The following is a 15,566-nucleotide window of genomic DNA, read 5'->3' as shown; positions in this document are numbered from 1 at the left end:
CACCTTTTCAGGTGATTGAATGAAACTAAATTGTTATGAATAATTGAGTCAACTCAGGTGGTAGATTCTTACGGACGTATACTTCATTTAAACATATGTGAAAATAACTTGCCAATCATTCAGAGGATAGTTTTTGATCATCTTGTTCTGTGCCAGACACTATACTAGGTATTACAGGCACGATGGCAAGTACAATACCTAATTCCTTCATTTATGGAACGTATGCTGGGTGAGATGTTGGGGTTAGTGTAGTGTAGCAGATCAGAGCAGAAGGGAGTATCTAATTTAGATTAAGTAAGTCTTATCTAAATGCCACATAAACTGAGACATGAAGGACAGTGGATAGTTGTCAGTTATGGGAGAAGAGGAATGTTATAGGCAGTGGGTATACCAAGTATGACTTCTCAGAAACGAGAGGGAACAGATACTTTAGATGAACTGAAATAAATTGTGTGATAGGTGTGGAATGTGAGTGTCTAGAGATGATGTTGGAGAAATAATCAGGGGCTAGATCATGACCAGGAGTTTGGATTTATAGCAAGAGCAATAGATAGCCATTTCACAAATACCTCCTTTATATGTGTGTTTTTCATCTTCCCAGTAAAATTACAAAATCCATGACAGTAGATTGTGTGATTTTTACTTTTAAGTATTTACCTTATAGTTCCAAGTGGAGTTTGTTGATTCATTCACTTTTTCATTAATAATTATATATAATAATAATAATTATATACTTATTAAGTATATAAAGTACATGGGTTAATGTAAATGTAAATATGATATGATCGCTGATCCCCAACAAAATATTATGTTGGTTCTTTTTTTTTAAATTTTTATTTTGAAATAATTTCAAACATATAGGACAGTTGCAAATACAATACAAACCCCATACAGAGAACTCCAACACCCCCTCACCCACAGATATCCGTATCTACCAATATTACATTTTGCTACCTTTGCAGTACCTTTCTTTCTCCTTCCTTCCTTCCTTCCTTCCTTCCTTCCTTCCATCCTTCCTTCGATCCTTCCTTCCTTCCTTCCTTCCTTCCTTCCTTCCTTCCTCCCTCCCTCTCTCCCTCTCTCCTCCCCCCTTTTCTTTCAACTGTATCTATTATCTTTCTATCAATTTTCTGTCTTCTGAACATTTGAGAGCAGATTGCATATATCATACTCCTTGAACACTTCCATGTACATTTCCTATGAACAAGGATATTCACTTATGTCATTAACTTAACTGCAATTAATTCAAGAAAATTAATATGGATATAAAGCTTAAATTCTATATTCCAGTTTTTCCTTATGTCCCCTTTGAGTTTTTCCCCTCCAGTCTTAGATCCACTCCAGTATCATATATTGCATTGATTGTCATTAACTCTTAATTAACTTTTTTTAAATTGACTATATCAAAAAAAATTTTTTTTTAAAAAAGATATACAATAAAAAAACATTTCAAACAAACCATAACAAGGGAGTAAGAAAAAGACAACTAACCTAAAATAACTACTTTACTTCCAACATCCTACCCCAAGAAAATAACCCAATATAGCAACATTTCTGTGAACTTGTTCCTACCATACCCATCAGAAGTTAACCATAGTCATTCTTGGGCTTTCCCAGAATGTTAAATTTACCTACGATATCTTATCTGTTCTTATTGGGTTATTGTTCCCCCTTCATTAATTGCTCTCTATTGCTAGTTCCCCTACATTCTACATTATAAACCATTTATTTTAGGGGTGTGTTGTTTTAACCTCCAGGTGTTTGTGAATTTTCTAAGTCTCTGATGGTTATTGACTTCTAATTGTATTCCATTGTGGTCAGAGAATGTGCTTTGACTAATTTCAATTTTTTAAAATTTATTGAGGCTTGTTTTTTGTCCCAGCATATGGTCTATTATGGAGAAAGTTCCATGAACACTAGAGAAGAATGTGTATCCTGGTGATTTGGGATGCGATGTTCTATATATGTCTGTTAATCAAATTCGTTTATCAGATTGTTTAGGTTTTCAGTTTCCTCTTTGGTCTTCTATAACAGAGAGTGATGTGTTGAAGTCTCCCACAATTATTGTGGAAACATCCATTGCATCCTTTAATTTTGCCAGTGTTTGTCTCATGTATTTTGTGGCACCATGATTGGGTGCATAGACATTTATGATTGTTATTTCTTCTTATTGAATTGCCCCTTTTATTAGTATGTAATGGCCTTCTTTGTCTCTCCTAACATCCTTTTATTTAAAGTCTATTTTATCTGAGATTAATATTGCTACACCTGCTTTCTTTTGGCTGTAGCTTGCATGAAATATTTTTTCCATCCTTTCACTTTCAATTTCTTTGTGTCCCTATGTCTAAGATGATTCTCTTGTATGCAGCATATTGATGGTTCATATTTTTTGATCCATTCTGCGAATCTATATCTTTTAATTGGGGAGTTTAATCCATTTACATTCAATTTTATTACTGTGAAGGTTTTTCTTGAATCAGCCATCTTATCCTTTGGTTTATGTTTGTTTATGTTTGTCAGATATATTTTTTCCCTCTCTCTCTTAATGTCCTTTAATGGACCAATATTGAATCTCTTTAGTACTGAACCTTTCTCCATATCTCTCTCTCTCCTTTCTTTGCATCTCTGTCAATAGGGCTTCCTTTAGTATCTGAAGTAGGGCAGGACTTTTATTAGCAAAATCTATCAGCATTTGTTTGTCTGTGAAAAATTTAAGCTCTCCCTCAAATTTGAAGGAGAGCTTTGCTGGATAAAGTGTTCATGGTTGGAAATTTTTCTCTCTCAGAATTTTAAATATGTCATCCCACTGCCTTCTTGCCTCCATGGTGGCCGCTGAGTAGTCACTACTTAGTCTTATGTTGTTTCCTTTATATGTGGTGAATTGCTTTTTCTCTTGCTGCTTTCAGAACTTGCTCCTTCTCTTCAGTATTTGACAGTCTGATCAGAATATGTCTTGGAGTGGTTTTATTTGGATTTATTCTATTTGGAGTTTGCTGGGCATTTATGCTTTGTGTATTTATATTGTGTAGAAGGTTTGGGAAGTTTTCCCCAACAATTTCTTTGCGTACTCTTTCTAGACCTTTACCCTTCTCTTCCCCTTCTGGGGCACCAATGAGTCTTATATTTGGACGTTTTATATTGTATCTATCATATCCCTGAGGTCCATTTTGATTTTTTCGATTTTTCCCCCATCCTTTCTTTTATTATTTCATTTTCCGTTCTGTGGTCCTCAAGGTCACTGATTTGTTGTTCACCTTCCATAATCTTGTACTATGAGTATCCAGAATCTTTTCAATTTGTCCAACAGTTTCTTTTATTTCCATAAGATCATCTATTTGTTTATTTAGTCTTGCAATGTCTTCTTTATGCTCTTCTAGGGTCTTCTTCATGTCCTTTATATCCTGTGCCATGCTCTTCTTCATGTCCTTTATATCTTGTACCCTGCTCTCATTGTTTGTCTTTAGTTCTTTGAATAATTGCTCCAAGTACTGTGTCTCCACTGATCTCTTGATTTGGGTGTTTGGGTTTGGGTTATCCATATTGTCTGGCTTTATCATATGCTTTAAAATTTTCTGTTGTTTTTGGCCTCTTGGCATTTGCTTTACTTGAAAGGGTTCTTTTAGGATATGTGGGGTTATTCAAAGCCGATTCTCTAATTTGTCAGATCTGACGCTTAGCAGCGTACACTTTCTCTAACCAGCAGATGGATACACGAGTCACCTATTCCCCTTAAGTCAGTTCTCCCCAACTTTGTCTTTGTGGTATGTGGGGCTCTGATTCTTGTGGGGTCCAATTGGTGCACCAAGTTTGGGTGTGTTGTTGGTGCTGTCTGCCCTGAATATGGGGCATGTGTCTGAGCGGTTAGGGAGGGAGGGAAGCTTTGATAATCAAACCTCCCAGGTGTTCTTGGAGATTTAAGCCTGTTGCAAGAGTCTAAACCTTCATTTCAGTCTCACCACAGGTTGTCTCTGCCACTGACCCACAAGTCTTTGGTATTGGTGTATGGTCCCTGGGATTTCCGAGTGGGTCCCTCTTCTAAGCCGTGCCCTCCTAGGGCCTCTGCTGAGGGAAGGCTATGCTACATGACAAGTGCGCGCCGATCCCCAAGGGAAGTTCTGGGCCGCTGGGCTGTGTAGGTGCTTTCCCAGCCTGCTGTAAGGATGGCTGTATGGGGCATGTTAATTTCCCCCTTTTCTCCCAGCTTCACCCTCCCATCTCCGGGACACTTAACTGTGGGTGCATGAAAGGCTATTGTCCACGCCTGATATTGTGGCGTATGCGCGTGATGCTGGAAACACTTCCTGTCACCCTGGGTTTTTTGGCGCGGCTCTGGGCTGTGGCTCCAGCGCCGGGCAGGAGCGTTCCCAGCCCACCAGGAAGATGGCTGCAAGGGACATGGATTTTTCCCCCTTTTGGCTCACCTCTGCCTTCCTTGCTCTGAGACAATTAGGAGCAGGTGTGCGAAAGGCTGTCTTCCACGCCAGATACTGAGGCGTCTGCACAGCCCGTTCCTGCCACGTTTCACTGGGTGGTTCTCACTGCCATATCTGCAGCCGCTTTTGGGTTTTTTTAAAAAAGAACTAGTCTGCCTCCAAACGTCAACCCTCAGTTTCCCCACACCACAGCATGGCTGCCGGATATTCAGCGGCTTACTCACTCGTTTCAGAATACAGACTCCCAGTTTCACCAAGTGCACGGTCCCTGTGGATTTAGCAGACGTTGTCCAGCTGGTGCATCTCTGGAACTGGTGTGCTATGTCACTTTCTGGCTTTTATCTAGTATTTTTCACAGAGGTGTTTTTTTGCCCTGTCTCTCCTAGCTGCCGTCTTAGATTCCAGCTATGTTGTTTCTTAAAACTTAGAAGGCATATATACCCATTTATCAAATTTAATTAAGATTTTTTTCTGTCTTTAGGTGTCATGCTATACCTTTGACTAGAAGCTGCATATGTGTTTTATTGTTATTTATTCTCATGACCTGCAATTAAAATTTCTACTATAGATAAACGAGTGTACATGACTGTGGCAGTGGATATGGTAGTCACAGAGGTGGTGGAGCCTGTCCGCTTTCTCCTGGAGACAGTAGTTCGTGTGTACCCTGCAAATGAGCGATTTTGGTATTTCAGCAGAAAGACTTTTACAGAGACCTTCTTCATGAGGTTGAAACAGGTAGGACCTTTTTGTTCCCTTAAGTTAGTAACAAATATTTTTCTTCTACTGTTCTTTTTTAATGCCAAGATAATTCTTTAAGTAGCAATGAAAAGCAATAAAATTTCTAAAATAATTGAATGGCATTTGAAGTTAATCATTGGAGTATTTGAAATATCCACATCTAGTCAAAAGTTTAAAAAAAAAACTGATGTAATAATTATGTACTTTTCTTTCTAGAAATCTGTAATGTATAGCTGTAAAGTATGATTGTATTTAATAGGAATATTTTCTGTGTATACAAGAATTTTTCTACCTTTTATATATAATTATTTAAAACCAATGTGTGGCACGGAAATATCATTTATTTATAAAGTTGTGTTGAAAACCTTTCCTACTGATACCTAATTACCATAATTATTTCCACCTGTAATATTAGGTAGTCAGCATTATGTGACTATATTGTCTGTCATTTCAGTAAAGTTATAAAATTATTTTAATATTAAATGAACAAATATAAGGTTTTTATGACATCCTTAAATTAGTGTCAGTAAGTAAAATACATAATTTTTGTTTAGTAGTGAAGGAATTAGGTAGCAGTGAAATAATTTGAATTCTAATAGAAAAAGCTTGTGTCAGTTTTGTGAATCAGGGTAAAATGTTCTACTTTAAAATATGCAAATCCTTTGTATGATGTTTTTGTTAGAACACCCACTCTCCCAAGTTTAAAAACGCTTGTTGCTTCATATATTACAATATGTGAAATGTAATGTGATAAAAGCAAGCACCACCACAGAGAACAAATACAGAAGGACTTAACCATCTCATATTTAAAAAATACCAGCCTTGTCGTTGCTCAGTTAAGATTTGTACATTAGATACTCTGAAGTTGCTGTAGTTTTCATCATTCAAAAAATTATTAGAGCTGTAGTTTGACTCAGCTTCTATTATTGTGTGGACTGTTTTCTTTCTTTTATCTTTTACATCATATTCTAAAGAAAATTATATGAGCAATACTTCAAATTTCAGTCTCAAGCATTTTTAAAAATTTTAAATATTTATTTATTTTTAATGCAGTTTTATTGAGATATATTCCCATACCAGATAATAATCCAAGGTATATAATCAGTGGTTCATGGTTTCATCACATAATTGTGCATTCATCACTACAGTCAACTTTTGAACATTTTTATCATTCCAAAAAAAAAAATAATAAAAACAAGAATAAAAATAATAATAAAAAAGAACACCCAAAATTTCTCATACTCCTCTTCCACCCTATTATTTGTTTACTTTTTATCTTTATTTTCTTTTCTCATTTGTCCATACACTAGATAAAGGGAGTGTCAGTCACAAGTTTTTCACAATCACACAGTCACACCATAACAGCTATATAGTTAATTATACAATCATCCCCAGGAATCAAGGTTACTGGATCACAGTTCAGTAGTTTCAGGTATTTCCTTCTAGCCATTCCTAAAAACTAAAAAGGGATATCTATATAATGCATAAGAATAACCTCCAGATTGACCTCTTGACTCCATTTGAAATCTCTCAGCCACTGAAACTCTCTTTTGTTTCATTTCTCTTCCCCCTTTTGGTCTAGAAAGTTTTCTCAATCCCACTATGCTGGGTCCAGGTTCATTCCTGGGAGTCATGTCCCGTGTTGCCAGGGAGATTTACACCTCTGGGAATCATGCCCCACGGAGGGGAGAGGGCAGTGAGTTTACCTGCCAAGTGGGCTTAGAGAAAGAACGGCTACATCTGTGCAACAAAGAGGTTCTCTGGGAGAGACTCTCAGGCACAATTTATAGGTAGGCTTGGTGTTCTAGTTTGCTAAGGCTGCCGGAATGCAAAACACCAGAAATGGATTGGCTTTTATAAAGGGGGTTTATTTGGTTACAAAGTTCTGGTCTTAAGGCCATACTGTCCAAGGTAAGTCATCAACAATAGGGTACCTTCACTGGAGGATGGCCAATGGTGTCCAGAAAACCTCTGTTAGCTGGGAAGGCATGTGGCTGGCGTCTGCTCCAGAGTTCTGGTTTCAAAATGGCTTTTACCCAGGACGTTCCTCTCTAGGCTTTGGCTTCTATCCAAAATGTCAGTCTCAGTTGCTCTTGGGGTGTTTTCCCTCTCTTAGCTTCTCTGGAGCAAAAGTCTGCTTTCGAAGGCCGTCTCCAAAATGTCTCTGTGAACTGCGATTCCTCTCTCAGCTCCTGTGCATTCTTCAAAATGTCTGTCTTGGCTGTACCAAGCTTGCTCCTTCTGTCCGATCTTATATAATGCTCTAGTAAACTAATCAAGGCCCATGCTGAATGGATGGGGCCACACCTCCATGGAAACTATCCAATCAGGGTTATCACCCACAGTTGGGTGGGGTGAATTTCCATGGAAACAACCTAATTCAGATGTTCCAACTTAATCCCCACTGTTATGTCTGTCCCCACAAGATTGCATCAAAGAACATGGCTTTTTCTGGGGGACATAATATATACAAACCGGTGCACTTAGCCTCTCCCTTGCAGTAACAAGCTTTATAAGGGTAAGCCCCAAGATCGGAGGCTCAGCCTACTAAATTGGTAGTCCTCAATATTTGCGAGAATATACTCAGATGGGGAAGTCCTGCATTTCTGCATTTTTTCCCAGTTCCTCAGGGGGACCCTGCAAATACATTTTTATTCTCTGCCTAAATTACTTTGGGATGTATTGGGACTTCACACTAACCTGTACAAACCTACCAGATTTCACTTCCTATTCAAAGTTCCATATAATTATGATGTTTTAATAAACTGACTATACAAGTTAAATTATTTAGTGTCTACAGAAAATATAGATCCTGCACCAAATAAACATCTCTTCCCTTGATATCACACAGAAGTTGAAGTTTTAAAACACAGTCAATAGCTTCCTTTACCCTTTTGCCTGATTTGCCTTAGTCCTAACCAGATCCCCTTCATTCATATCTCTAATTTAATTCGGAACTCTTTTTCAGCTTTTTTAACAGTTGCTGTATGAGAAAATACTGACATTCATAGCTGTCAAGCTCTAGCTCTGAGTTTCAGGTGTTACACAGATATCCAAAGTTCCAGAGACCAACCAGGTTATACACAAAGATGTATATGTCAATTCGTGTTCCTGTGCTCAGATCTTCCAAGTATGTACCCCATAATGATGTTTGAAGTCCTTATGGCACCCACATACTTAGCTTCTTGTGGATCCATCACACTGCCCTCCAGACCATTAATCTATTTTTGATTTTGTTGCTTGTGCTTTGGGTGTAAAGTCTGAGGAACAGTTGCCTAACAGAAGGTCCTGCTTCCCTACATTTTCTTCTAGGAGTTTTAAAGTTATGGCTCTTAATTTAGGTCTTTGACCCATTCTAAGTTGATTTTTGTATGGGGTACACTTGCATTCTTTAGCAAGTAGAGATCCAGTTTTCCCAGCACCATTTGTTGAAGAGACTATTTTTTCCTAATTTAGTGGTCATTGCCCCCTTGTGAAAAATCAGTTGGCCATAAACATGAGGGTTGAATTCAGAGCTCTCAGTTAGATTCCATTAGTTTATATGTCTGTCCTTATGCCAGTACCATGCTGTTTTGATTACTGTGGCTTTGTAAGAAGTTTTAAATCAGGAAGTTTAAGTCATCCAATTTTGTTCTTTTTTTTTCAGAATGGCTTTAGCTGTTTGTGTCCCCTTACCCTTCCATATAAATTTGATGATTGACTTTTTTCATTCCTGCAAAGAAGGTTGTTGGAATTTTGATTGGGATTGCATTGAATCCATAAGTTGCTTTGGCTAGATTGACATCTTATCTATATCTAGTCTTACAAATCATGAACATTGAATGTCCTTCCATTTATTTAGGTTTTCTTTGACTTCATATGCAGTGTTTTATGGTTTTCTGTGAACAAGTCTTTTACATCCCTGGTTAGATTTGTTCCTAGATACTTAATCCTTTTATTTCCTGTTGTGACTGCAGTTTTTTTCTTGATTTCTTCTTCCAATTGTTCATTGCTTGTATGTAAACAGACTACCAATTTTGAAAGTTGATCTGTACCCTGCCACTTTGTAATTTTGTTTCTTTTTTGACCAAGAACATACTCTGTATGATTTGAATCCTTTTAAATTGTTGAGACTTATTTTATGAACTAGCCTTAGGTCTATCTTGGTGAATGTGGCAGGGCGCTAGTAAGGAATGTGTATTTTGCTCTTATTTAGTGGTGTTTTCTATAAATGTCAATTGTGTTATGTTCTATGATAGGGTGCTTTTCTGGTCTCTTCTCAATGCTCCATATATCCAGTGAGTTCTCTCCATTCTTGTTGGAGGAAACAATAACAACAACAATTTCTACCTATTACTACAAACTTAGTATTAATAGTAACTACTATTTCTGGAGCATTTACCACATACCAGGCAGTTTTTAGGTGCTTAACATGAGTTAGCCTATGTAATCTTCAGTATGTCTCTATTTAGGGAGGGGCCATTATTATCCCCATTTTCCAGATAAGCAGTCAGGCACAGGAAGGTTATTAGATGGTGGACATGGAATTTAACCTAAGCAGTTTGACCCCAAAGCTTACCCTTAAGAAATATTTATGGACAATGGTTTGCTTTTCTAATCCTTATTTTTTCTCATTAAAAAATAAGAGTATGGGTTCGTAGTGTCACTGAACTTTTTTCCATCTTTAAAATTCCTTGACACAGTAACATTTGAATTGGTGAGCTACATAAAAGGTTTTGAGCACAAATAATTCCATGACTATTAATGTCCATTTAGTCCGAACAGTACAGAATAATTTCTAATTTCTGTGGTAGTGGCCACAGTGAGGATAAGATGCCTAAAATATAACCCTTACCCCACAAAGGATCTCTCTGTCCTTCATGTTAATGACGAAATATATAAAAATTATACAAGGAAGCATATGACGAATACCAAATGAGAAGACCAAATGAGAATGTTTAGAGAAAGGATGAACCACAGCCAGTTGTGGGCAGCAGTAGAATGAAACAAGATGGTAGTTAATAGCAGTCTCTTTGAGGAAATATGATTCATTTTCTGTGAGCACAAAAGATATGAGAGCCCAATGTGTGTTAGCGTTTAAGATAATGGCTGTGTTAGAACTTCATAAACTATAAAGTTTCATGAAAAGGTAAGCCAAAATATTAATGATTTGATTTTGATATTAGGCATGAGACTAGTTTCCCATTGTGCCATTTGGTAATTCTGTCTATGAACCTTGGCTTGTTCTTTTGTAAAATAGAAGTAATAATATATACTGCATAGAATTGTTTGATTATTTATTCATTCATTCAATAAATATTTATAAAGTGCCTATTCTGTGCAAATAACTATTTTGGACACTGGGGGCATAGAGTGGTGACTGCTGCAAAAGAGGTCCTTGCTTCTATGGAACATACATTCAAGTAGGAGAGGACAGATAGACAAACAGGCAAACAAATGGCAAGACAGCAGGTTGTGACAGAGTGATATCATGACTGGGTAGACACTCTAGATTGGGAAGTCAAAGAAAGCCTCTCTGAGGAAGTGATCTTTAAATGCCTGAGGTCTGAATGACAAGAAGCAGTCCACCACAGAAGATCTGGGGACATACCTCAAGGAAACAGTTAATACAAAGGTCCTGTGATAAGGATGAGCTTGGGTTGTTCTTCGAATTAAATGTCAGCTATCCTTAATATTATTATCATTTGTGATTATTTGTTCAGGAAAATTTACAAAGTAGCACTAGAACAGGAAGTGGAGGCCAGTTTTGCTTTTTTTGTTATTGCTGAATGTTACTTGCATGTTGTGCCACAGGTTCGTTAGAATATTTCATGCCCCAAGGTGTTAAATCAGTTAACAGCTGAAAATAACAAGAACTAATACTTCTATAGCACTTACTATGTGCTGGGTGCTGTTCTAAGTAGTTTCCTTGTGTTTGGAGTTTGGCTAAGAATAGACTTTGGATCCAGAAAAGGGAGAAATTTCAAGAAATAAGAGGGAAGGGGATCTCTGAATTGAGAGGAAGAATCATAATGCCAGATACCCAAAATGAGACTATGGGTGAAGAGTTGGGCGGGAGGTAAAGTCTTTCCTTTGACAAATATGCTTTCCAAATTCCATCTTCTTTGTCTTTCGTTTGGGACAAAGGATAGTTTGGAGGAAGGAGGCTGTAAGAACAGGGTAGGTTCCATGTCCTGACAGGAAGTCCTAACAGTCTCGTGACATAACAGTTCTCAGAAGTTCTTCTGACCCTACCTTCAACAGAGAAAAGTGAGCCATCTTTTCATTCTTTTCCAGATTGTGAGCCTTGCTGGAGGTAGAAGTAGCTGCCTCTTCTTACCATCCTTTTTCTACTGCAGGCCTCCTAAAGGCTTGTGGGCTTTATGCTAAGTGTAGGTTTAATGTTAAATTAAAAAAAATTTTTTTTTTACCCTCTGCTCCAAATTTCTTCTTTGCTTTTGGTTCCTTGACATCCTTTAAGTTTGAGACAAAGTGTTTTTATCCACTATTAGAGTTAAGAAGTATAAAAGGAAAATTCTCTTTTGAGGGTGCATGTTGGTTTAAACCTACTTCAAGTATAATCCATCAGTGAATTGACATAAATAACTTATTTTCTTGTTATAATTGCAGAAAGATGAAAAATAACAATGTTACAGGGTAATAATAAGGTTATAGGAAAATAGAAAGGCTGTGGAAGGCAATTTTTTTTTTCTAACTTAACGTTTCTGTTTAGGGTTGGCTTTCTTTACCTTTCAGCTGTGCAGAGACAGGTAGAAACTGAATGCAAACATATTTTTATCATATGATTATATATATCTGCAGGTTAGTGAGGACATCTGATTCTATTATATGATGTATGATTTTTTAATATAAACATTTTGGTTATAAATAAGAGCAAAACAATTTAACCCTTGCATCAGAACCACTTCAGGCTCTTTAAAAATATCCAGATTCCTGGGCCTGACCCTAAAGATTCTGACTAGTAGGTATTACTGCTTAAAATATAAAAAGTCCAAGGGTTTCCTCTTTATAGCTAGTGTTGAGATTTAATAGAGATATCAGCATATTGTATTTTATATTTGATGGCAGTATGATACCATATTGAAAAGACTTTTAGAGTTTATTTGCATAAGTGTGATGAATGTTTTTAATGTGACTTGGTTTACTACTTCCCATGCATTTACATAGTGCTAAGTGCTATAATGAATTTTGATATGAACATGACAATTCATTTTACAAATACAGATTCATTTTTGATTATCTAAAAATATGTGAATAATGGAAATAAGTATTCTTGTAACAGAATACTATATTTGAAACAGTTGCTAGGCACAATATTCATCTCATACATATGAGATACATGAGATCACAGTAGTGGAGAAAATTCTGCTTGAATATGAAACTAAGTGCAGATAACACTTTTTCACTACCACAGCAGAATTGAATAGTTGCTGTAGAGACCATATGTCCTATGAAATCTAAAATATTTAGTATTTGGCCCTGTACAGGAAAAGTTTGTAGACTTCTGACAAAGACAGTTATATTATTTGTAAATAAGAGTAGTTTTATTTCTACCTTTCCAGTTTGTGTGCCATTTCCTTCCTTCCTCCTTTCCTTCCTCTCTTCCTCTCTCCCTTCCTTCCTTCCTTCCTTCCTTCTTTCCTTCCTTTTCTTGCCTTATTACACTTCCTTAAGATGTTAAATAAATGTGGTGACAGTGGATATCCTTGCCTTGTTCCCTCTCCAGGAGAAAAGCATTCAGTCTTTCATCCAGTATGATGGCAGTTATAGTTTTTTCATAGATACTCCTTATCAGGCTGAGGAAGCTCCCTTGTATTCCTAGTTTACTCAGAGTTGTCATCATGTCAAATGCTTTTTTTTGTATCAATTGATATGACCGTGTAGTCTTTCTTCTTTAGTCTGTTAACATGATAGATTACATGGATTGATTTTTGAATGTTGAAACAGTATTGCATTTTCTAGGTAAATGCCACTGGTTGTGATGAATTATTTATATATTTATTGCTGGATTAAATTTGCTAAGACTTGGTTGAGGATTTTGCCTATTTTATGAGGGATATTTGTCTATGTTTTCCTTTCCTTGTAATACCTTCTCAGGTTTTGGTAGCAGGGTAATGTTGGCCTCATGCAATGAGTTGAGAAATAGTCTTTTTCTTCTGTTTTCTGCAACAGATTTTTTTAGGAATTTATCTTATTTCTCCCTGAAATGTTTGGTAGAGTTAGTCACTGAAACTATTTGAGCCTGGGGTTTTCTTTTTCAGAATTTTAACTACAATGTCTATTTGTTTAGTAGATATAGGATTATTCAGATTATCTATTATATTTTCATTGATATGTGTGGGCAGTTTGTGGCTTTCAAGGAATTGGTTCATAGTATTCCTTTATTATCCTTTGATATATGTGGAGTCTGTGGAGATAACCCACATTTTCATTCCTGATATTGATCTTGTACCATCTTTCTGTTTTTCTTTGTCAGTCTAGCCAGTATTTATCAATTTATTGATCCTTTCAAAGAAATAGCTTTTGGTTTACTTGATTAAAATTTTTTTGCTTTTCCCAATTTTATTGATTTTTGCTATTTATTTCCTTCTCTCTGTTTGCTTTGGGTTTTTTTTTTTTTAACTTTTTCTAGTTTCTTAAGGTGGAAGATTATTGATTTGGGGGTGTTTCTTTTTTTTTTGTATTATGAGCATATTTAGTACTGAATCTTCCTATGCACACTGTTTTCCCACTAATTTTGATTTGTATTTTCATTTTTGTTTGGTTCAAAACTTTTTCTAATTTGAGAATTTCTCTTAGACTTTGACCCATGGATTGTTTAGAAGATCATTATTGTATTTCCAAGTATTTAGGGATTCTTCATATGTATTTCTGTTATTGGTTTCCAGTTTAACTGTTATGTGGTTAGTGAATTACTTTTTGTGATTTTAATTTTTAAAAATTTCTTACTTTCTTTTATAACCTATGAAATGGTTTATCATGGTGACTGTTTCATGTGCATTTGAAAAGAATAAGTATTATGCTGTTGTTGGATGGAGTGGTATATAAATATCAGATCCTGTTGGTTGATGGTGTTATTCAGTTTATTTACAGCTTTGCTGAGTTTTTGCCTTCTTGTTTTGTTTATTAGTGAGAGATGAATATTGAAGTCTCCAGCTATAATTGAGAATTTCTGTATTTCTCCTTTCAATTCTGTCAGTTTTTGCTTCATACATTTGGGGTTCTGTTGTTAAGTTCATATACAGGAATTGAATCGATCATTTTAACATTGTGTAGTGTCCTTCTTTCTCCTTGGTGATTTTCCTTGCTTGGAAGTCTACTTTGTCTTATGTTAATATAGTCTTTTCAGCTTTCTTCTTTTTTTTTTTTAAATGCAATTTTCTTGAGATCTATTCACACACCATGTAAGCCATCCAAGGAATACTATCAGTGGCTCACAGTGTTGCCATATGGCTGTGCATTCATCACAGCAATCAATTTTAGAACATTTTCATTACTCCAAAAAAAAAAATAATAATAAATAAATAAAAAGAAAGAAAGAAAAGAAAAAGAAAAAAGAAAAATAATAAAAATAAAAAAGGACACCCAAACCATCCCATACCCCTTCCTCCCCCCCATTATTTATTTGTTTATCTTTATTTGATGACTCACCTGACATGGCAAGACTTTTCCAAGAAGAGCTGTGTGCCGGTTTGAATGTATTGTGTCCCCCAAATGCCATTATCTTTGTGGTCTTGTGGGACAGACCTTTTGGTGCTGGTTAGATTTGCTTGGAATGTGCCCCACCCAGCTGTGGGTGGTGACTTCGGTGGGATACTCCTATGGAGGTGTGACCCCACCCATTCAGGGTGGGCCTTGATCAGTAGAGCCATATAAAACATGCTGACTCAAAGAGACTGAACGGAGTGCAGCTGTGAGTGATGTTTTGAAGAAGAGCAAGCTTGCTAGAGAGGAATATCCAGGGAGAAAGCCATTTTGAAACCAGAACTTTGGAGCAGACGCCAACCACGTGCCTTCCCAGCTAACAGAGGTTTTCCGGACACCATTTGCCATCCTCCAGTGAAGGTACTTGATTACTGATGTGTTACCTTGGACACTTTATGGCCTTAAGACTGTAACTGTATAGCCAAATAAACCCCCTTTTTATAAAAGCCAGTCCATCTCTGGTGTTTTGCATTCTGCAGCATTAGCAAACTAGAACAAGCTGACACTTCAAAAAAAATTCTTCTCAGGTTAAAAAGAAATTATTGAACTGTTTATTCATTTCACAGGCAAATCATGCTCAGTGTTAAAAACTTACAATATACTAATAAGACCAAAAAATTAAAATTACTGATTTAAAATTATGTTTTGGCACATATACCCATGCAGACATTTTTCTATATGTAAATATAA

At 36.4% G+C, this 15,566-nt stretch overlaps 1 protein-coding gene across 6 annotated transcripts in view; it reads left to right on the top strand.

The window, feature by feature from the left end:
- Positions 1-15,566, top strand: part of RABGAP1L (RAB GTPase activating protein 1 like) — an 891,828-nt gene that overhangs the window by 159,201 nt on the left and 717,061 nt on the right. For all 6 annotated transcript variants that reach the window (XM_037825297.1, XM_037825298.1, XM_037825302.1 and 3 more), the window contains one exon: positions 5,002-5,168. In XM_037825297.1, coding sequence (XP_037681225.1) covers positions 5,002-5,168 — 167 coding nt within the window. The remainder of the gene's footprint in view (positions 1-5,001; positions 5,169-15,566) is intronic.

This window comes from Choloepus didactylus, chromosome 2, assembly GCF_015220235.1.
Source record: "Choloepus didactylus isolate mChoDid1 chromosome 2, mChoDid1.pri, whole genome shotgun sequence".
Classification (NCBI taxonomy): domain Eukaryota; kingdom Metazoa; phylum Chordata; class Mammalia; order Pilosa; family Megalonychidae; genus Choloepus; species Choloepus didactylus.
Note: the sequence above shows the minus strand (reverse complement) of the source record. Positions and strands in the feature narration are given on the sequence as shown.